The sequence below is a fragment of the Mytilus edulis genome, chromosome 11, assembly GCF_963676685.1.
Source record: "Mytilus edulis chromosome 11, xbMytEdul2.2, whole genome shotgun sequence".
Classification (NCBI taxonomy): Eukaryota; Metazoa; Mollusca; class Bivalvia; order Mytilida; family Mytilidae; genus Mytilus; species Mytilus edulis.
The window spans coordinates 16,590,887-16,613,399 of NC_092354.1; the positions used below are offsets into that span (position 1 = coordinate 16,590,887).

At 32.9% G+C, this 22,513-nt stretch overlaps 1 protein-coding gene across 2 annotated transcripts; it reads left to right on the forward strand.

Annotated features, from left to right (window-relative positions):
- The first annotated feature begins 1,053 nt into the window (after positions 1-1,053).
- Positions 1,054-22,270, forward strand: LOC139495238 (immunoglobulin superfamily member 10-like). 2 transcript variants are annotated; one of them, XM_071283484.1, is made up of 16 exons: positions 1,054-1,156; positions 3,382-3,420; positions 5,337-5,413; positions 7,138-7,212; positions 8,100-8,190; positions 10,638-10,906; positions 11,427-11,577; positions 12,470-12,594; positions 13,433-13,589; positions 14,577-14,743; positions 16,675-16,822; positions 17,303-17,424; positions 19,268-19,397; positions 20,025-20,146; positions 20,967-21,117; positions 22,203-22,270. In XM_071283484.1, exons 1-16 carry the CDS (start codon positions 1,129-1,131, stop codon positions 22,223-22,225), a joined length of 1,875 nt encoding a protein of 624 aa, XP_071139585.1. In that variant the 5' UTR covers positions 1,054-1,128; the 3' UTR covers positions 22,226-22,270. The 2 variants fall into 2 exon arrangements, with proteins under 2 accessions (XP_071139585.1, XP_071139586.1); XM_071283485.1 differs by lacking the exons at positions 1,054-1,156; positions 3,382-3,420; positions 5,337-5,413; positions 7,138-7,212; positions 8,100-8,190 and adding an exon at positions 8,946-8,988.
- The last annotated feature ends 243 nt before the right edge of the window (positions 22,271-22,513 follow it).

A 22,513-nucleotide genomic window follows, 5' to 3' on the forward strand; every position in this document is an offset into this window, starting at 1 on the left:
AAAGTGTAGTTCATTTTACACAGGTTTGAATATACATTTTAACTTTTAATTGATTATTTAAGGTGATGACTAGGGCAACAGCTCCTTCTAATGATTTGCCAGTATATGTATACATAGACGTCACATACCATGATACTTTTAAATGAGAATTCCGCTTTTTTTAAATAAAAGAGCTGTCACATACCATGATACTTTAAAATGAGAATTCCGCTTTTTTTTAAATAAAAGAGCTGCCACTTATGCAATGATATAAAAAAGAAACAAAAGTTGTTTTAACAGATTTCAAAAGATTAACTTACAATCTATATTATCTTTGTATGTCTATACGCTTGTATGCATATTGTTAGTGTTTCATGAGCCTCTAATATAACATACAATTGTAAATGTATTGAATTGTAATTGTGGTGTTAAATTTATATGTATATTGTATCAGGATGCACTTTAGATCATATAAATTTATTATAAATCTAATCTACCTTGTACATTCTATATAAGAACAACGTCGGAAAAACATCGACCTTTTGCAAGTGCACATGTATATACTACATGTTTAAGACTTTGATTAATATTTGAACAAATAAGAAACAAAGAAACACTTTGGTCTGTTTTGTGAGTTTTAATTTCAACACATTTTTCAAATAATTATAGACCTTAAATAGATATTTTAACAGCACGAATTTAACAGATGTATTTATATTCATTTGGATAAACTCGATTTTCTATTTAGTGTTGGTCATTTATGCATACCTGCCAACTGCCACTCTTTATGGGGGGATTTCCCCGATGAAAATTTTGAAAGAGCAAGTTCGTCTACAAGTTTATACAAAACGGTAAATTTTCATTGACTTTATGCTTTTAAAGTATAAAGAATGTAATAAAAACAACATAAAACTCTATTGGAGGCCCCCTTGAAGGTGTTTGTGGACTTAAAGAGCCCTTTTACACGTAAAACCCCCATGGACATTTTGTTGGCAGGTATGATTACATTACCTTTAGTAATGATAATAGAATATAACGCTCTATGTCAACTTACATGACCGATATCCTGAATATAGAATCAAATCTAGACAATCTTCTAATCAGGTCAAATATTATCTATTTACAGTAGGTTTGGAATTATTTACAATTATGACAGTGCAAGCTAAAACATTGCTACGTAAGTAGAATAGAATTATTTTATCACACAAGACCACCTTAGGGGGTTGACTTTACTGCATTTGTTTGTACCTGTCCTTATAGTTTTTAAAGGTACCAGGATTATAATTAAGTACACCAGACGCGCGTTTCGTCTACGTAAGACACATTAGAATCGCTCATATCAAAATAGATATAAAGCCAAATAAGTACAAAGTTGAAGAGCATTGAGGATTCAAAATTCTAAAAAGGTTATGCCAAATACGTCTGAGGTAATCTTTGCCTGGGATAAGAAAATCCTAAGTTATTCGAAAAAAACAAAGTTTGGTAAACAGGAAATTTATTGATATTTATGTCAACACCCGTCATCGAAGTGCTGACAACTGGGGTGGTGATACCCTCGTGGACAAAACGTCCACCAGCAGAGGCATCGACCATGTTGTGTAAATAGTTATCAAAAATAGGAACCTGATGTTCAGTAGTTTTCGTTTGTTTATGTGGTTTATAAGTGTTATTCGTTTCTCGTTTTTTTTTTTTTATTTAGATTAAACTGCTGATTTTCCCATTTGAATGGGTTTAGAATACTTTTTTCTTTTTTTTTTTTGGGGGGGGGGGGGCTTTATAGCTTTATGTTTTGTGTGAGCCGAAGCTCTGTATTGAAATCTGTACCTTGACAGATAATGGTATACTTTTATTAATTGTGACTTTGATTGAGAGTTGTAGCATTGGCCCTCATACCTCATCATCTTAAGCTTATATATATTTTAAATCATTCAACCACTATAATGTTTTGATAAATATGTATATACTTTAGTTTCCTGTAATCGAAGATGTCGTAATCAATTTCATACTTTATTGTATGAAATTGTTTACGAGCGTCAAAATATTTAACATTGCCATTAAAGAGCGAGTTTTGGCTAGCCGCAAAACCAGGTTCAACCCATCATTTTGTCTTAACATATCCTGTACCAAGTCAGGAAAATAGCTATTGATATCTTATAGTTCGTTTCTGTTGCATTTGAGTGTTTCTGTTGTGTCGTTGGTCTCCTCTTATATTTGATGTGGTTCCTGAAATTTCTCTCAACTACAGGCAGTAGTTTACAGTTTCCGTTGAGAATAAATCTAACAATTTTATTATTCATTTCGTTAAGAAACATTATCTATCTAATAGTATAGGCCAATAGGTTAACTTGAAATGTATAAGGTTCATCGACACGTTATAAATATAAGCGAAGAAAGGGAGATAATCTAATTTTTATCAAGCAAAAAATAATTTGAACATTCCAAGCAGTGAAATTAAAGCTGCCTGGTTAAGAAAGACAAACTCTCTAAATCTTGCAGCTATCGTTCTTGTGGTTCTGAGGGCATTCTTTTTTAAACATTGGAACAATTTACCTGTAAATGGTCGATGAAATATACATCTAAGTAACGAATTTGTTACTGATCGGTGACGTTTTGTGATATGTTGACAATGACCAATGAGGGCCCGGTTAAGGAATCTGTGGTTAGTCAATAAACCTCCTTTAAAAGATATTTTTCGAAGTTTTCGACTTTAATGGATCCATGAACACAACAGTTATTTCCATTCGTTTGATGTTTTGAGTTATTTTTAAAGGACTTTCTTTTTGAAATTTACTTGAAGTTCAGTATTTTGTGATTTTACTTTTTTACACTCTTTTTGATAATGTGTATACTCAATAGATCTATCTGAGATTATTAACATATGGAGAAAATGTGATTACATAATTTCCTAAATTATCTGATGTCAACTTATTGACTGTTCTGTTCTAACAAATAACCAGACATTGTAATCTTAAATATATATTTTCTATGTTCAAAAACACATTTTTTTTTTGCTGTATTAACGGTAATTGAATTTCAGTATTACACATGTTTTAAAAATGTTGTTCAAAATTTCTATCGATTTTGAACCTCTCTCAAAAAACTTGTTTTAGATTGTAAATAGTGTGGATTCATTTTCTTTCGTAAATATCGATTTTCGTGGATTGAGGAAATTTTGAATTTTCGTGGATATTTGATTTCGTAGTGTTGCCATTCTGCACGCACAAAGTATATATCAAATATGTAATGTGTTAAACATTTGAATTTGGGGTTCACCTGTTCCCTCGAAAACCACGAAAATTGATATTTGAAGAATAATTATGAATCCACAGTAAATCGTTTCTATCTTGATATCGCCACTGCAAATTTAGCCTAAGTAAAATATCAATCCTTTTTTTTTTACAGATTTGGTTCTTCTATCTTACGCTTGTTATAATGTAGTAGGTATGTATTGTATTTTCTGACAGAACAGTGAAACCTGTTTATACCAAACCGCTTTGGGACTTAAAATTTTGTTGGGTTTTGGGCAATGTTCGGTTTTATCAGGTTCACAATGCAACGCATACAATTTAATATGACGGTGCTTAAAAACATGTTTGGTTGAGACAGGTTTTCGATTTATCCAGGATTCGGTTTATTCAGGTTTTACTGTATAAGTGATGTTAAGAAAGATAACCCTACAAACACGACATGTGTTTGCAAAATGGTTGGGTGCTTCGGTGGCCGTGTTTCTCAGTAGCCTATAAAGTACTTTATAAATAGCCTCTTAAAACTGATGTTATGAGTTCGCGCTTGACCTGGATTGTCAGTTTACATGCCAACAGTCCAGGTTCCTCTGGGCACAATGGTTTATTTCGTCTACAAATATAATTCAAAGACACGAAATAGCCAATAGCGGTGAAAGAGGCGTTAAATCCAAATTCATCAATAATTGATTTCCGAGAGAAATTGCCCTTAAAATTGTAACGTGTGTGCTCTACTTTACACACACTACTGAGAATAAGTGCATTTGTTAATGTGGTTGGTTTTTTTTTAGGTGTGTTCTAAGATGTTTTTTAATTTATTTTTGAAACTTGAAATTGTTTTGCCTTTTAAAGCTTGCTGTTCGGTATGAGCCAAGACTCGGTGTTGAAGGCCGTACTTGAACTTAATTGGTTTACTTTTAAAAATTTTGACTTGGTTAAGTTGGAGAGATGTCTGATTTGCATTCATACCACATCTTTTTTAATCTATTTAACATGTATTTCAAGAAAGGTATTTACACTTCTTGCTTTGTATGAAGTTGATACCTAAATTTTAGACCTGATTCTAAACTGGTAGTTGTTTCATTAGTAATGGCGCCACTCTCCTATCTTTTAAAGCGGAAATTATCAAACCTCTGACTGATACCTGGAAATTATACATAAATATGACCAGTAATTGTTCTCATCAACAACGAATGAATAAAAAAAAACAGATCCAAAGATGGAGGAAACAAATTGACAAGGTTCATGTTGTAAATGTATGAATACTTTGACGGGAAGAATGATAACAAGTGTTAAAACACTATAAAATTACGGTTTTATGGACAACATTAGAAATTTGGTCAAATGTAGATTTGTTTGTTTGATTGTTTCACACATTATTGACAATATAATGGAATTTTATGCGACTGTCATACAAGTGACAGGTTAAGCTAGCAATAAAATCAAGTTTAACCCACCATTATTTTTCATAAGAAAATGGCTGTACTTAGTCAGGAATATGTTTTCCATTACTGTAAACTAACTTATTTTCGCAAATATTTTATTTTGCGTTTTAAGCTTTCTAGTCCAATTTGCAGATATTTGATTTCGCGATTTTCAAATTAACTTGATGAAGTGTAAAAGGGAAAGATCTAAGTTTAACATATTCACGACGATTTATTTTCTCGTTATTTCTCTACTCGCGAAAGTCACGAAAATAAATCGCTCGCGAAATTAAGTTGGTTTACAGCAGTTTGATGTGTTTGCACTGTCTGTATGGCCATTTGATAATGGACTTTCCGTTTCAAATTTTACTCGGAGTTCTGTATTTTTATGATTTTACTTTTTATAAGACACATGTACCAATATGCAATTTAAAGACGTAAGTCTATAGAAATATAATACATGTTATCAAAGAAAGTATTCGATCTGATATACAAAAGTCTCAAAAGCTATGCAAGCAACAAGTACCCTTACCAAACAGGGGATGGACTTGTGTGCTTTGGAAGGGGTTCCTTCTTCCATCGTTTTGCTATTGACATAAAAAGAATATTGTTATGCATTCACATTTGTCATGCAAGATCATATGATGCTTGTTATAATGAAGCTGATCAGGGTGTGTTTTTTTCGTGGCAGGTTTAACTTGTGGTAACTGTCAAGACGTCCTTAAACCAGAACAATGCACAACAAAAACACAGTGCGGGGCTGACCAGGTAGGCATTTTCCTATTTAGCTATAAGAAGATGAGGTAAGAGTGTCAATGCGACAACCCTCCATCCAAGTCACAATGTGTAAAGGTAAACCATTATAAGTCAGAACGGCTGTCAACACATAGCATTGGCTCTCATCGATCAGCAAGCTATAAAAGACCCCGAGAATGACTAGTCTAAAACCATGCAAACATAAAAATCAACGGTCTAATCATTAGAAAAAACGAGAAACATCTATGAACAATGTCAACAAACGACAACTACTGAACAATAAAGTGTTAACCATAAATCGATATAAGAAAATGTGGGTAAAGTGCCAATGAGACAACTCTCAATCTAAGTCATAAGGTTTAAAAAGTACAACCATTCAATCAGGACACCCAACGGTCTAATCACATACGAGGGAACGCGGAACACTTGTGAACAATATAAAAAAACATCAGGTTCCAATTCGCAGTATAAAAATTAGCAAAAGTTTGATGCCCGTGCATACACAAATTAAGGATTACCTATTAAACACTAAAGCGACACACAGAATGTTCAAATATAGTACTAAATATAATCGTTGACAACTCCATTTGAATATTTAATTTCAAACACGTCATAACTAGATGTAAAGTTGAGTATAATAGGTTTTGGGGTTTATTTTCTGTTAGATCAAAACAAAACATCTGCGTTTGTTCAATTCGAATGGTTTTCAACAAATTTATACGAAAATACATAGAAATGAAATATACCGTAACATTGACTAATAAGATACAAATACTATGTAACATCCTATTATAAAGTAATCATTTTACTAGAAGAGAAAGAATATCGGTTGGTTGATTCATTTGAATGTTGATCCATTGTAAATACTTTTGGCTGTGTCATGTTGGTGAGTTTGTGAGGCTCACACAGGGTCAAAAACCACCTGCGACCTCTGGGCATTTTAGAGGCGACTTCCGACCTGAGGGCCTACTAAAAACAACCTGAGACCTGTAAAATTTGGAAAAAAACGACCTCCGACCGACTTCCGTCCTCTGTGTTGGGAAAAACGACCTGCGACCTGTACATTTCCTTTAAAAACGACCTCTCGACGAATTTAAAAGAGACCTAGCGACCGTAGGGGTACCCTGTGGGAGCCTCAGTTTGTGGAATGACTTGGATTCCCAGCCAATAAGCATAGATCAGTGTTGGTGCAGGCATATGGTTAATGTATGTTAGCTACTAACACCTGTTGGTCACAGACGAACCGCGAAAATGAGAAAGAAGATAGAGATACAAAGGTTCTGCATCAAACAGACAAAATAACAAATATATTTACAGGAGTATTTACAGGATTAAAAAAATTTGTATCTAGTTGTTATGGAAAAAAAAGAATGGGCCACCGTAAAATGCTTCCAAAATTCTACATAAAAGACCATTAATTGGATCACGCCAGTTAAAATATTAGTACAGTGAAACTTGTTTAAACCGAACTTCTTCGGGACTTAATGTGTTAATCGGTTATGGCCGATGTTCGGTTTTATCAGGTTCACAACTTAAACAACTTGATATGACGGTGTTAAAGAACATGTTTGGTTTATACAGGTTTTCGGTTTAGTCAAGTTTGACTGTAGTACTTTTAAACCTCTGCGTTACACTTATGCAACTGTTTTAGCTCAATCAATGTATTCGCTAAGTTTCCGGCTTTGATAGCTACTTCATAACTGTTAGAATTCTGTAGACAAATTATTTTTTTTCAGTTGTGTGGAATTAATCAATTCATGTCGAACTTTGCCTTAGAACTGAGATATCACTTACGATGTATGACAAAATCAGTAAGTACTTTGCATTATTACATCTTCATAGATAGGTTTGGTCTCAGTCCGCTATTTAGAAGATGTTCTGTCGCTAAATAATATAAAATGTGTTGACTATGTTGAACGCATCTATCTCATCAAACTAGAGATAAAGGATACAGTTAAGTCTGCCTCCTATCTTGACATACCTTGTTTTACATTATACATCTTCTTTCGACAGTGAAATAAAAGAATGACGGATTCGGGCGCTGTTCATTTGAAGAAAACATTCGAAATATGTAAATATGTGTGGATATATAAAAGTTGGTGATACGGTTTCAAATGGTCCATTTTGACCTTGATTCTGAACACATGTAATTTTGTCATGACTTGTCTGATAGTTGAAAACATCAAAAAGTTAAATAACAAAAATATCGAACTCCAAGGAAAATTCAAACAAGCAAGTAATTTCAAATAACATTTTATTCAAGTTAGAATCATTTGACTGTTGTACCCCTATTTTGACATTTTTACCTAATATGTCTGTTTATTATGTTCACACATCGATGTCAATATAATGGAATTTTAAACGACTGTCAAACAAGTGAGAGGTTAAGCTACCTACAAAGCCAGGTTTAATCCTTCATTATCTATATACGGAAATGACTGTACCAAGTCAGGAATATGCAAGTTGTTATCCATCGACTCGTTTTAGTGTGCTTTAGCTTTTTTAATTTTTGATTTTAAACAATTATTGATTTTTTAGTTCCTTTTTTATTAATGTTTGATTTTTGCCATTAGATAAGGGATTATCCTAAGAGTTCGATATTTTTGCAATTTTACTTTTTACAGTTAAAACAAATTCTACAAAAAAGGACATTTCGTATTTTTTTTGTTAATTAATCATTCTATTTGTTACATTTCAGCTATGCAGTAATCTGCAGTCCTTACCGGGTGATAATTTATGTGTTCAGTGTTGTAATACCAGTATGTGTAATACACATGTCTGCCGTGAAGGTATAAACTTAAATTTGTAATACTAGTATGTGTAATACAAATGTATGCAGGGAAGGTATGGACTATTATCTTACCTCCTATACATTTTTAGGAATGTGATTGGTTTAAAGCGTCCGCGTGAAGACCGTGTATATTTGATATTAGATTAGTAGGGAGGCGTGTCTTATTTCATACACGGTTAGTAGTGGAGTAACGTCCCTTTATATTCCATATTAGGTAGTAGAGAGGTGGGGCTTATGCAAAGGTATGAACTTATAGTTGTTATACCAATTTGTGTTTTACACATGCATGCCGAAAAGGTATAAGCTTTTACTTGTAATACTAGTATGTGAAATACACATATATGCAGGGAAAGTATGAACTTATATTTGTAACACCAGTATGTGTAATTCACATGTATGCAGGGAAGGTATGAACTAATATTTGTAATACCAGTATATGTAATACACATGTATGCCGTGAAGGTATGAACTTTTATTTGTAATACCACTATGTGTAATACACATGTATGCAGGGAAGAAATGAACTAATATTTGTAATAATAGTATGTGTAATATACATGTATGCCGGGAAGGTATGAACTAGTATTTGTAATACCAGCATGTGTAATACACCTGTATGCAGGGAAGGTATGAACTTATATTTGTTTTGTTTTTTACTATGTGTATTACACATGTATACAAGAAAGGTATAAACTGATACCTGTTATTTCAATATGTGTAATACACATGCACACAGGAAAGGTATGAACTTATACTTGTTAGTTCACTATGTGTAATGCACATGTATGTAAGGAAGGTATGAACTTAAACTTGTTTTTTCACTATGTGTAACACACATATATGCATTAAATGTATTAAGTAAGACTTGTGATACCACTTTGAGTAACACACATGTTTGCAACGATGGTTAAAACTTATACTTGTAATACCAGTATGTGTAATACACATGTATGTAGTGAAGGTATCAATTAATAGTTGTAATACCAATCTGTGTATAATTAATATGTATGAATTGAATGTATTAAGTAAGACTTGTGATACCACTTTAGGTAAAACTTATACTTGTTATATATAAATGGGTAAAATTTGTTTTAGTGAAGATACTGGCAATACCATTATCTGTAATAAATTCGGTGTCCGAGTGGTTTAAGTAGTTACTACTGTAATCACTAGCCAAATCACTGAGGTTGTGACTTCGAACCCCGCTCGTGCGGGTGCACTCGACTCCAATCTTAATTGACTAGGATTGTCATTTTTCCTACCGAAGGTCGGGGGTTTTCTCCGCGGGACATTCCGGCTTCCTCCACCAATAAAAACTGGCCACAACGAAATAGCCTTAATGCGGTGCGTAAAAGTGGCGTTAAAACACCAAGAATCAAAGAAAAGAACAGAAAAACATGTATTAAGTGAATGTATGAACTAAGACTTGTACTACCACTTTGTGTTATAAACATGTACATGCAACAGTTAACTTTGGTTTAAACTTACATGTATACTTTTACAATGGTGTAATACAACTATGTTTCATACAGATGTCTCAACTGAACACATACAATAAAAAATACACTTTTTTCAATATATTGCGTCTGAGGAGCTGATCAGGACAGATTGGCTTCTTTTCTGTGGTTTTCTTCATTTCCTTCACAATGACGTAACTTCTCCAAATAGAATCCCTAATAATGTATGTCGCACTATTACAATTATTGGACAATAATTTAATTTTGGATGTAACGTGTCTTCTGATTGGCTGACGTTATTTTGTTATGAGCCCATAGACATAATTTAGTCATGTGAACGTGACGTCATCAACGTTTTTTCATGCTTTTCTACGGTTTAAAATGGAATTTAAATCCAACAACTCCGGTAAATGACACAAGTTATTTATTTAAGAAATGACTGTAATATTTATTCTGTCTATTCGAAATAACATAAATAATGTGGTGCACACTGTTAAATAACCCGCTACGCGCGTTATTCAGTGTGCACCAAATTTTTTATGTTATTTTTTCATAGACAGAAAAAATATTACAGTCATTCCTTAAATAAATAACTTGTGTCATTTACCGGAGTTGTTGGATCCATTGTCATTTTCTAGGGATCAGGAAATTTTAAATAGAACATTCTGTTTACTTTTGTTTTGTAGCTATGGATTGTAGACATTTTATTTTCATACACAGTTTGTTTCAACTGTTCTGTTTTTAATTCTTAACACATCGACAAAGAGGTTCCTTAAAATAGATTATTCAAAAAAATGTTATTTACGCACGTGAAAAATGGCTGACGAATTTCGAAATCAATTGAAAATTCAACAGAAAACATTAAAAAAAAATAGATACACTTCAGACAAATGCTTCAAGTCTTCTTGTATATTATCTTTCAAAATCAGGCAACTGACATTGTCGCTCTAAATACACATTAATGTATTGACTGGTCCAATATTTTCAGCAACGACAATACCAACAACATCAATAACAAAAGTTCCGACACCTCCTACAATGAAGCATTCAACAAAAGTTCCAATATTATCAACGAAAATGCAAACAACACCAACAACGAAGCTCGCAACAAAAGTTCCAGCAACAACCACGACGCCGCCTTCACCACTTGTTCTGATTTCTAAAAGCATAATAGTTCTCCATTCTGGACATGGTAGGGACCAGTTCACCTGTATAGCTGAAAATGTAGATCACTTGAATATATATGTCGATGGAATGGTAAGTGTTTGACGTATATGTTGTCTTCTTTCTATGTTGTGATGTTACACTGTTGTTTCAGGTTAGGGTGAAGATTGGTACCTATTAAAATGTTTAAATCAGACTAAAAGCTTAGTCACGCATTTTTAATCTTCATTTGAATAAATATCATAGCTTAGAATATCTAAAATTATAAAATTCCAATTGATCGATATTATCTTCATATAATCAAATTTACTGTTGAGCGATAACTTAGACACGTAAACTAAACATGCATGGAAACAACATGCCAGTAAGACGGACTTTATGCGTGCAATAAAATTATAAAAACAATTATTCAAATTCAATTTGTCATTTTGATATATTTGTAATTTATCCGTATCAATTTGATTACATATATTTTCATCTATCAAAAGACAGAAATAACAATTAAAAAAAAATTAGTTTTGTGTAACATATTTTTGGATCGTATAAATACACGTACAGAGAAAACAAACTTACTTGGATGAGCGAAACACTTATACTGCAGTATTAATTTCAGAAAATAAAAACAATATCTAAGATAACTGTGAGTAATATTCGATATGAAGGAATAGTTACGATCTGGAGAAATGCAACGTATAAATGTGAGGGAGTCAACATAGGAACGAACCAGAGAGCCAGTGCATCAGTCTCTATATTTGTAAAAGGGAGTAAGTTAGCTATTTTACAAACACACACAAAGCAATTATCAGGTACCAGGCTTATAATTTAATACGCCAGACGTGCGTTTCGTCTTCATAAAACTCATCAGTGACGCTCAGATCAAAATAGTTATATGGCCAAACATGTACAAAGTTGAAGAGCAATGCAAAAAACGTTGTGCCAAATATGATTTAGGTAATCTATGTCTGGGATAAGAAAATCCTTAGTTTTATAAACATTTATAACAATTACCATATAATTGATATTCATGTCAACATCGAGGTGCTGACTACTGGGCTGGTATTACTACCGTGCAATCTGTATTACATTTTCGAGAGCGATTGATTATCATTGACCTGAACATTAAAACACGTGAAAAACTTTTTTTGTTTGTTTGAACGATCAATAACATTACCCAAACTTCCGTAAATGCGGAAGTGTTGATAATTAAGTAATGGAAAACAATGGATGTTATTAAAAGGGATACATTTCAGTTCTTCAAAATCTAAATGAGACGTGTCAACTTCATCCGACTATGACAAAAGAGGATAAACCGGGAAATATATAAAATAAATATGTTCACGAGGAAGACAATGTATCTCGATCGTCTATCCAATTTGTTTCCATAAATTTGATCCCTTCCACTTTATCCTAATCCCCTTCTCATTTTTCGTATTTTGTTTATTTTTCTGCCTTCATTCTCGTTTCTGTATTTTATTTCTCGTTCTCATCTCGCAATTCCATAGAGTAAGCGTCCAAATAAAAACAAAAACCAAATGGAGATCGGGTTTTTAATTATTCAAAATACTGCCATAGATATGCTTTTCATGTTTTTCTTTATTTTTTAAAGGTAATGTCTTTAAATTTATTACAAATTATATTACATTTCAAATATTACAGCTGTTCCTTACTTCCCGGTTAAAGATACGAACGATGTGTATGTACAAGGCGGGGAAACAGTTGGATTAACTTGCATACCGGAAGGTGACCCAAAGCCAACGATCACGTGGACGCTTCCTAATATGGTGACTATTAAGTGAGATATCAGCAAAACATTGATTAATTTATTTGCTAATAAAATCCTCATAGATACCAGGATTAAAATGTGTACGTCAAACGCAGGTTTCGAACACAAAAGATTCATCAATGAAGCTGCAACAATTTAAGTACACTTTAACTAACAAATAAAGGAGAACTTTTGGTAAATTTTCATTTTAACAAAATGATCTTTTATTGAGTTTTGTTATTAAGATCTATGTTTTTAATTTTTTCGAAAAGACCTCATTTTTCATTCTGAAACGTTTGTAACAAACTAAAGCGTTTTTATATATGTGGTCTAGATTGGGTTCACAGAACAGAGAATAGTGAGGGCCCTCATGGGGTTTTTGATTATGTGATTACTTGGCCGTTTTTTTAATGATTATTTGATTATTAAGCCTAATATTTCATGATTATTTGATTACCTAGGACTGTATTTTTAGTTTATGATTATTTGATTACTAAAGATAAGCAAATATTTAATGATTATGTGATTATATTGGCAAAAAAATGGTGATTATGTGATTACTAGGACCCCCCCCCCCCCCCCCCCCCATGAGGGGCCTCATAGTTGCAAAACATTAATTTTACTAAACTTAGGAAAAGGAGCACGAGAATAACGGGATACAAAAGAATAAATATAGATTAGCGAAAATAAAACATAAACAAATACAATAACCATTATCTTACAGAAAAATCTAATAATTATATAATTTATATTAGAAATTACGGAATAAGTGTCATTTTAAAAGATAAGAAGTATGTCCTGTAAAATCAAAACCCCCGTATATACAAGCAACATTTGAAACAAATTTTCTTTTACAGGATAGTAACACCAGACAAAGTTTTATTGATTTCTATTATGAACGAGTTGAAATAAGATTAAAGAATATGACACCAATTCTGGCGGGAACGTACACATGTGCTGCTCACAATCCTCTTGGAACTGCAACGTTCACTTATCATGTTTTTTACAAGAATAGTAAGTTGTAACAATCGATATGATTGCAGTATATTTGCATAATTATATAATAAAAACAAAATATCATATTATTTGCGTATTGCTATGGAACAAGCCATAAAGTTTGATTCTAAACATATGTCAGCAAAGGTTTATTCCCTTTTACAATAAATCGTATGGATTGTTTTTAGAATCTAGAATCCCTAACTTCAAAATACGTGGTGAAATAAAGAATATTCTTTAGAAATTTAAATGTTGAAAGAATCAATTTGACAATACTTGAGTCTTCAAGTATGATACACTGAATATGATTTGCACCATAGACATATAAAAACAAACACAAACATTTTATTTTACTGCTCTTTAACAAAAACTGTTTAACTTCGTAATTCGCCCACCTGTTTTGGTGTTAAGCTTCGCCTATTAGTTTCATGTAGACAAAACGCGCGTGTAGCGCACTGAATAATAGCATGAGGTTTTTTTTACAACTTCTGGGTATATTACATTGCTGATAAACCTCGTGTTCACCGACATGCAATATCAATGCTGTCATTATCTTTAAATTAACTGTTCCTACGATGGTATAACTTTCGTAACTTTTTTGAATTAATGATTTGCAGTGCTTTTTAAATATACATTGCACTGTGTTTACGTTGCTTTTGATGATTATTCGTACCGAGATGAAATATTCATGCGTGCTAAATGTTACGCATTGTATTTTTACGGGTTAATTAGCCTTTTTTCACGTTTCATTTTGATGACTTTATGGAAAAAGACGAACAAGCAAAAATGTCACTTAATCTTCTAAATAGAAAATGATAAATGTGTTTTAAATCGCGGGTGTTACAAAATACTGTAGATGACGTTGGGGTGAGAGAGTACAATCTTTTCTGCTGATTATAATATTGCGAAGGCGAGTTGCTGTATAGTCATCTGTATTAATTGTTTCGCTCGCTTAGCTTTCAAAATATATCAATTGCAAGTTAAAAAAGAAATTATATTTTTCAGCTTCAATAATACCAATCCTTACTACTCAGTCTACGGCATCCTTGCTGATAAAACCAGACATATTCTTACAGCAATCCATAAATGTAACAGAGGGCAGAACCACATTGGCTATCCCATGTTCAGCAGATGGTATTCCTGTTCCTAAAATCCATTGGTCAGTTGACCAGGTAACTAACCTGTGCCATTGTTATTACTTAAATTAACGTTTTTTAAATGTATGTGCGTCAGACGCACTGTCTTGGCTTTCTCTTCTTTCGAAACGCTCAAAACCAAAACATTTCAGAGCCAATGATGTATAACTATAAAGTTTCTTTGAAATTATTTTTGTATGTACAATTTGCGTGCTAAAATATAGCAGGTCCAAATGGCTCAATAAGTACAATGGACTTTCTAAGGTTCTTAAGTGATTTTATTCACACTGACTGCATGTTGTTTGTTCGTTTGATGTGTTTGTGCTTTAGATTTTGCCATTTGATTAGGGACTTTCCGTTTTGAATTTTCCTCGGAGTTCAGTATTTTTGTGATATAATTTTTTGCATATAATATATGTATTATTAAATCCTACAACATATACATGTACATCAATAATAAATACTACGTATACATTAAAACCAGGTTTAATCCACTATTTTCTACATTTGAGAATGCCTGTACCAAGTCAGGAATATGACAGTTCTTTTCCATTCGTTTTTTATGTGTTGTGTCATTTGATTTTGCCATGTGATTATGGACTTTCCGATTGGATTTAATTCTGAGTTCAGTATTTTTGTGATTTTACTTTTTACATAGACAACACATGACAACAGAAAACAAAATCATAGACAAAGGGGAATAAGTGAAATAATATCTTATACTAAAATGAAATGCACACATACAGTCTCATTATCATGTGCTATAAAGTGTCCGAAAAAAAATGTTTTGAAACATATCATGCATATGCAGGACGATAACAAATCACTAAAAAATCGGTAATGTTTATAAAGGTAAAACAACAAAAGAAACTAACTCCGAGAAATATTCAGAACATTTGTCCTTTATCAAATGGCAAAATCATATCAGACGAAAGGATCGCAACAGTAATATTCTTGACTTGGTTTAGGCGTTTTCTTATCTAAATAAAAATATTGGATTAAACCTGTGTTATAGCTAGGTATACTTCTCACTTGCATGGCAGTTGCGTTGAATTCCATAATTTAATGACAGTTTTAGATTTAAACATACACAAATTCTGTTATAATCCTTATTACTATAGACGCAATTAAACAAATTGGTTAAACATTTAGGAATGTTTAACTGCATAGGGCAGGGAGTGTATGTTGTATCGGAATATTTATTTTGCTTCTTTTTACCTTGTTGTTCATAACTTTACTTAATCATGTATTCCTTCGTTGTCTTTTAATACTTTTATTCGAATTGTTTGTCCCCGAGGGTATCACCAGCCCAGTAGTCAGCACTTCGGTGTTGACATGAATATCAATTATATGGTCATTTTTATAAATTTTCTGTTTACAAAACCTTGAATTTTTCGAAAAACTAAGGATTTTCTTACCCCAGGAGTAGATTACCTTAGCCGTATTTGGCACAACTTTTTGGAATTTTGGATCCTCAATGCTCTTCAACTTTGTATTGATTTGGCTTTTTAACTATTTTGATCTGAGCGTCACTGATGAGTCTTATGTAGACGAAACGCGCGTCTGGCGTATAAAATTATAATCCTGGTAATTTTGATAACTATTTGACATTAAATTTTATATCAGACAAGTTATTCATAACAAAAATCGGTAAATAAGTATGAGGTAGAAAAACATTGCAGAAAATATGTATCCTGTCGAAAGTGTTTCTTCATCAGTAAAGTCTTAATATTTGGTTAAAATAGGGCCTATGGGTGAATACAAACAAACAAAAGAAAACTAAACTATCGTGGAGAGAAAATACCTGACTCGAGTCCTTTCTATTTGTTGAAATGGGCTTACTGTGTCCCCTGGTCTAAAAGGGGGGTATTCCTCTTAGTTAATCTTCTGATACCATCCCCTTGAAGTTATGTAATTGTATCCACACAATTTGGAGAAAAAGAGTCACCCTAATTTGTTCGTTTTAGGGGTCAATGCCAACCAATATCCAACAGTATCAGAATTATTTGATTATACACAACGTTGGTCTACAGGACAGTGGGTTTTATAAATGTACAGCAACAAACAAAGCTGGAACAACAATGAAAGGAATCCGTATCATTGTCAACCCGAAACGTAAGTCCCTAGTCATGCTTCATGCACGTGTTTCGCAATTAACTGCGCATGTTTAACTAACTTCAAAAATATAAAATCACGCAATATTTTCATCACATTTGTCGACTTGATGATTAACAGTTGATAAGCAGTGACCATGCAGACCTGGAAAATATAAAAATAAACAAGTGCTTGCGTTTATTATCTTTTGATATATCATTAGTAATTTCACTGCATAAGGTAATGTAGTCAAAAGTTTGATGATAGATAAAAAGAAACCATTTGAATAAATATTTTAGCATGTTCCGAGAATTTGAAGAGGTTTATGCACATTTTGTTACGAAAGTGCTATATCATTTTGTGTGAAGTTAATTGTAAAATTTAGTTTCCAATGAATTGATTGGAGATCATTATTGTAGTCATTGACCAGAACTTCAATAAAAAAATATAAAACACTTTGAAATAATAATATATTATAATTTTGACAATCTGTTTTTCCAGCTCATATCCCTCCAACAGTTAGCCTAATAACAAACTTACAAGTTCAATACGGATCAACTGTTCATCTCCATTGCAATGCAACAGGTTATCCGGAACCGGAAATCTTGTGGTTTGTCAATGGTGTAAGTATTTTCCTATTGTAATGTTCCCGTTTTTCTAAATTTTCATCATCAGCAACAACAACATCCAGATAACTGTTCATTACCTTTTCATTTCTCTGTCTTATACCCTGTTTTTAGTTATCCTGAATTATAAAAAAAAAAATAAGAAAGAATTTGGTAAAAGTGGATGACACAACTCTCCAACAGATACCACATAACAACCTACAACTATAAATCAACTATAGATCAACGCTCAGTCTTCAACAATGAGCCAGACTAAAACCATATTAAAAGATACTAGAACAAAAGGATAAACAATGACATGTATAAATCTATTAAAACGAGAAAAATCAAGGGTCTGATTGCTGCATGATGTGTACACATATTTAAACAAACAACAGTTATGATAAACAGCAACAAATGAAAACTACAGAATGCAGACTACTAACTCAGGACAGGCACATAACAGAACATTAATTCGTATTTGTAATCTTTTTTTTTTTTTTTTTTTTTTTTTTTTTTTTAAATCTCATAGTTCTAGTGTACTTTTATATAATGGGACAAAACGAGTGGAACAAATTTAAGTAAAAATCAGAATCTTTAGCATAATATAGGAGAACTCACCTTGTAGATGTAGCTAGGCCTAGCTGCTTTGGGAGTTCATGTTGTTCCCTCAGTTTTGGTTTGTCTGCTCGTGAATCATTTACAAGATTTCATTACCAATAATTTATGGCCTCCTTGATTCGTGCACAAACTCATCATATATATCAGGATTAAATTTTGTATTTACGCGCGTTTCGTCTACAAAAGTATTCAATCTGCATCTAACCAATCATAGTGTCAACATCAAAAGAATAATGTATGAATGTATGATGTTTTATATGGGTACAGAAAAGTGAAATCGAATGAGTTAAAAAAATTTATTGTCAACTTCGAATGAATAATGTATGAATATACAGTGAAACCTGACTAAACCGAATCCTGTATAAACCGAAAACCTGTGTAAACCAAACATGTTCGTAAGCACCGTCATATCAAATAAAGTGCGTTGAGAACCTGATTAAACCGAACATTGGCCAAAACCGAACAAAATCTTGAGTCCAGAAGAGGTTCGGTTTTAACAGGTTTCACTGTATAATGTTTCATATATCTACAGAAGAGGGCAATCGATAGAGTCCAATCAAATAAATTGTCGACATAGGAATAGTGTATGAATGTTTGAGGTTTTATATAGCAATGTATAGGTACAAAAGGGAAATTGAATGAGTTCAAACAATTATATTGTCAACAAAAGAATAATGTAGGAATATAGCGGTATGTTGTAACTTTGAATTTTTGAAATACTTAGGCTTTATTTCCGCAGGAATATATAACCTAAGCTGTATTTTGAAAAACCTTTAGGAATTTTTGGTACTCAATTCTCGTCAACTTCATATTTATTTGTCCTTTTCAACCGTTTTTATGCCCCACCTACGATAGTAGAGAGGCATAATGTTTTCTGGTATGTGCGTCCGTTCGTCCGTCGTACCGTCCGGTCGTCCGTCCGTTCGTTCGTCTGTCCCGTCAGGTTAAAATTTTGGTCGAGATAGTTTTTGATGAAGTTTAAGTCCAATCAACCTGAAACTTAGTATAAATGTTCCTTATGATATGATCTTTCTAATTTTAATGCCAAATTCGAGTTCGTTTTGACCCAATTTCACGGTCCACTGAACATAGAAAATGATAGTGCGAGTGGGGCACCCGTGTACTGGGGACACATTCTTGTTAATTCGAGCGTCCGGTTCTTTTCTATACTAAACGCGAGGATGGCGAAAAGAAAAAAAAATAATCCTATTATCTGTGATGAGTTTATTGTTTCATATAGGTACAAGGTGGGAAATCAAAGGATTTTATAATACCCATGGCTAAACTTATAGATACAGGAGCTTACGTATGTGTTGCTGTTAATGATGCAGGAAGAGATCAAAAGACGTCAATTCTACTTGTTTCCGGAAGTATGTTTAGAATTTATCGCCCGGGTTTTACTCCAATATTATCAGAACCCACGAATCCAAAACTTTTGTTTTATATGAAAGCATGAAAAATGGGTAGGAAACATTGTTTTTTCCACTGATAAAAGTCTGATAAAAAATTATCGTTAAGAAATGCACAATGCCATTGCTTGTTCATGTTGTTGAAACGAAAGCAAAATAAGACGGGGAAATCTTAATCTGCTCTATGACGCAAGGGACAGTTTAAAATTCGGTTAAACAATAATATCATAATCTGAAATTACACCTAACAATATAAATTAACTTCAAAAAAGGAAAAGAAATTACTGTTGCTGTGAAATAAAAAAATGTTACCGAATAAGAAATGACATTTTGAGGGCCTCGGGGAATGTTAGTTTATTGTAACTAACTGAGTTTACCCTCTTTAAATAAAGATTTTTTTATTATTTTTATTTTTATAATTATTAAAAAAGAACCAAAAAAACTATAACGATACTTAATCACCACTTTTTTGCCGTTCATCTCATTATTTTATATTGTATAATATCATGATTAAGGAAATCCAAAGCACTCCAGAACTTCGAAAATTAATCGAATTGAATAAAATTATCTATTATTCTTATTTTAAAGCTCATCCTTCTATTGTGACATCGACGCCTACAACTGTCCAAACAACTTCCACTAAACCTGTGTCACTGACGTGTAATGCAACAGGAAATCCACCGCCAACAATCACATGGAGGTTTCAAGCAGTAGGTAAATTTAGAATATGTTTACAAATGATATCGGATATGTTCCTTACGTCGTAACTACAATCACGAGTTGGTTGACCGTTATGGAATAACCGTTTCACAAATGATATCGGATATATTCTTTACGTCGTAACTACAATCCCCTTCCCTTTCATGAATGTGACCTACCGAATTAGACTATTTACCGGATATGTAATCACATAAGCAACACGACGGGTGCCACATTTTGTATCAAAGAAATGCAGATTGTTGCCATGGTTACACCCGATAGGGATTATATTTCACCATAATGAACATTAGAAATTAAATCTATGGAAGATTCTCTTTTTATAAATATATACATTCATAACACAAATATAAACCTTATTTGTAAGACAGGAGGGGAAAGAGGGTGTTTAAAAATTAAGATTGTCAATTTTAAGTTTTTTTTCCTAACTGTGTATTGCTACCAAAAGAGCTGTTAAAACCGAGGTCGGTAATCGGAAGTAGTACGATAATTATTCCGACACGTTTGTGAAACGCTCGTAAACTTGGTCGGTAACTTATCCTACGACAAGTCGTAAATCGTACGATTTACGATCTTTTGTGAAACGATAGCCTGATCTTTTATGGCGTTGCTGTATGAGACCTACTATGAAGTAAAGCATCCGGAATTTCGGAATACCACTTGATTAGTTTTCAGCATATATATTCCCTATTGTAAACTGAGGTAATACAAAGAGGATGGATAAATTGAGAATGTAAAATGACTAAGTTCCACTGATTCAAATGTTTTTACGCATATTGTAGAACAAATAATATCGTTTTTTGGTGATTTCAGTTTGTAGGACCTAGTCATATTCAACAGACATTATCGTTAGATAACTCGACCTTGACATTGAGTCATGCCGATAGATCTGGGAGAGCAATGTGCACGGCATCCAATCCACTAGGACAAGTTCAAGCCTCTTTTTCAATCATTTTAGTTTCACGTAAGTACTGCATATACAAATTATTTTGAATAGTTACTATTAATTATTTCAGTCTCTACGTTTACCTAGAATGCATTAAGACTAGTTATAAAGTAAATTTAAGAATAGAAATGGGGAATGTGTCAAGGAGATAACAATCCGACTAAAGAAAAGACAACCGCCGAAGGCCACCAATGGGTCTTTAGTGCAGCGAGAAATTCCCGCACCCGCAGGCGTGCTTCAGCTTTAAATCTTGTATCGGATTATAAACATAAGAACGGCGGAAACATAAAAAACAACTGTACATAAAACACAACATTGAGAACAAAAACCTTAGCAACAACAACCCCATCTAAAACTAGTAGTGACCTCAGATGTTCCGATAGGGTAAGCTGATCCCGCAGAACAAGCAGTAGTCTACAAAACATTTCGCAGAACTGAGTGTCGGTGTCCGGTAGTCTTGAATGGTAAGCAGTTCCTGTCCCAGTTGGAATTAAAGACTTGAATCCAACACAAAAACCATTTTTGGAAAACGCAGTAGTTCATGTAATGTCAATGCTACAAGTTGATACCTAACGATGGGGAAGGTCAACAACAATTGCCAATTACAAAGATGAAAATTCAACAGGTCTAACAGTCAAACATATTCGGCATTGTTTGCTAGCCCTTTAAATGCGCGCAGCTGTTAATTAAGTAACTTTTGGTATGTTATCCTTATGTACATGAAGGAAAAGGTATATTCACAAAAATACTGAACTCCAAAGAAAATTCAAGAAGAAAAGTCCCTAATTAAAACGGCAAAATTAAAAGCTCATACACATCAAACGAATGGATAACAATTGTCATAATCATGACTTGGTACAGGCATTTTCTTATATATAAAATTGTGGATTGTACCTGGTTTTTTAGCTAGCTAAACATCTCACTTATATGACAGTTGCATCAAATTCCAATATATCACAACCATGCACAACAATTAGACGTACTATAAGACATTTTCATTACATTTGTACAATGAACAACTATGAATTAAATTAAATAATTGATCTGTTGACTAACAAATGTCGTTTTAAATATCATAATGCAGATTGGAATTTCTTTTACAGAAAGTACTATCCTAGGCAGATAATTCATCAGGTCAAGTGTAGAAGTTAAAATAAAACACATAACTTGACATTAGTTGCATTATTTTCAAATCAAATACAGTCGTGCTATTTTCTCCTCTTTGATTGGGTTGGTGTTTCTTTGACACATTCTCAGTTTCCATTCTCAATTTAATGTCTGTCCTTTTGATCATCCAATTATAATTCATGTTAAAATTTCATGTTATAGATACTTCAACAACTTATATAGTCACCTAACAACAAAAAAAACAATCAAAAGGTCATTAAGAGGTCATGATTCAGCATTGACAACA

Bases quoted from the DNA above. Each gene is read 5' to 3' on its own strand.
- LOC139495238 (XM_071283484.1), top strand. From the start codon at position 1,129: ATGACAGTGCAAGCTAAAACATTGCTAC. The intron at 7,213-8,099 runs GTAAGTACTTTG...GTTACATTTCAG, and splicing joins TACGATGTATGACAAAATCA to CTATGCAGTAATCTGCAGTC. The intron at 10,907-11,426 runs GTAAGTGTTTGA...TATTAATTTCAG, and splicing joins ATATATATGTCGATGGAATG to AAAATAAAAACAATATCTAA.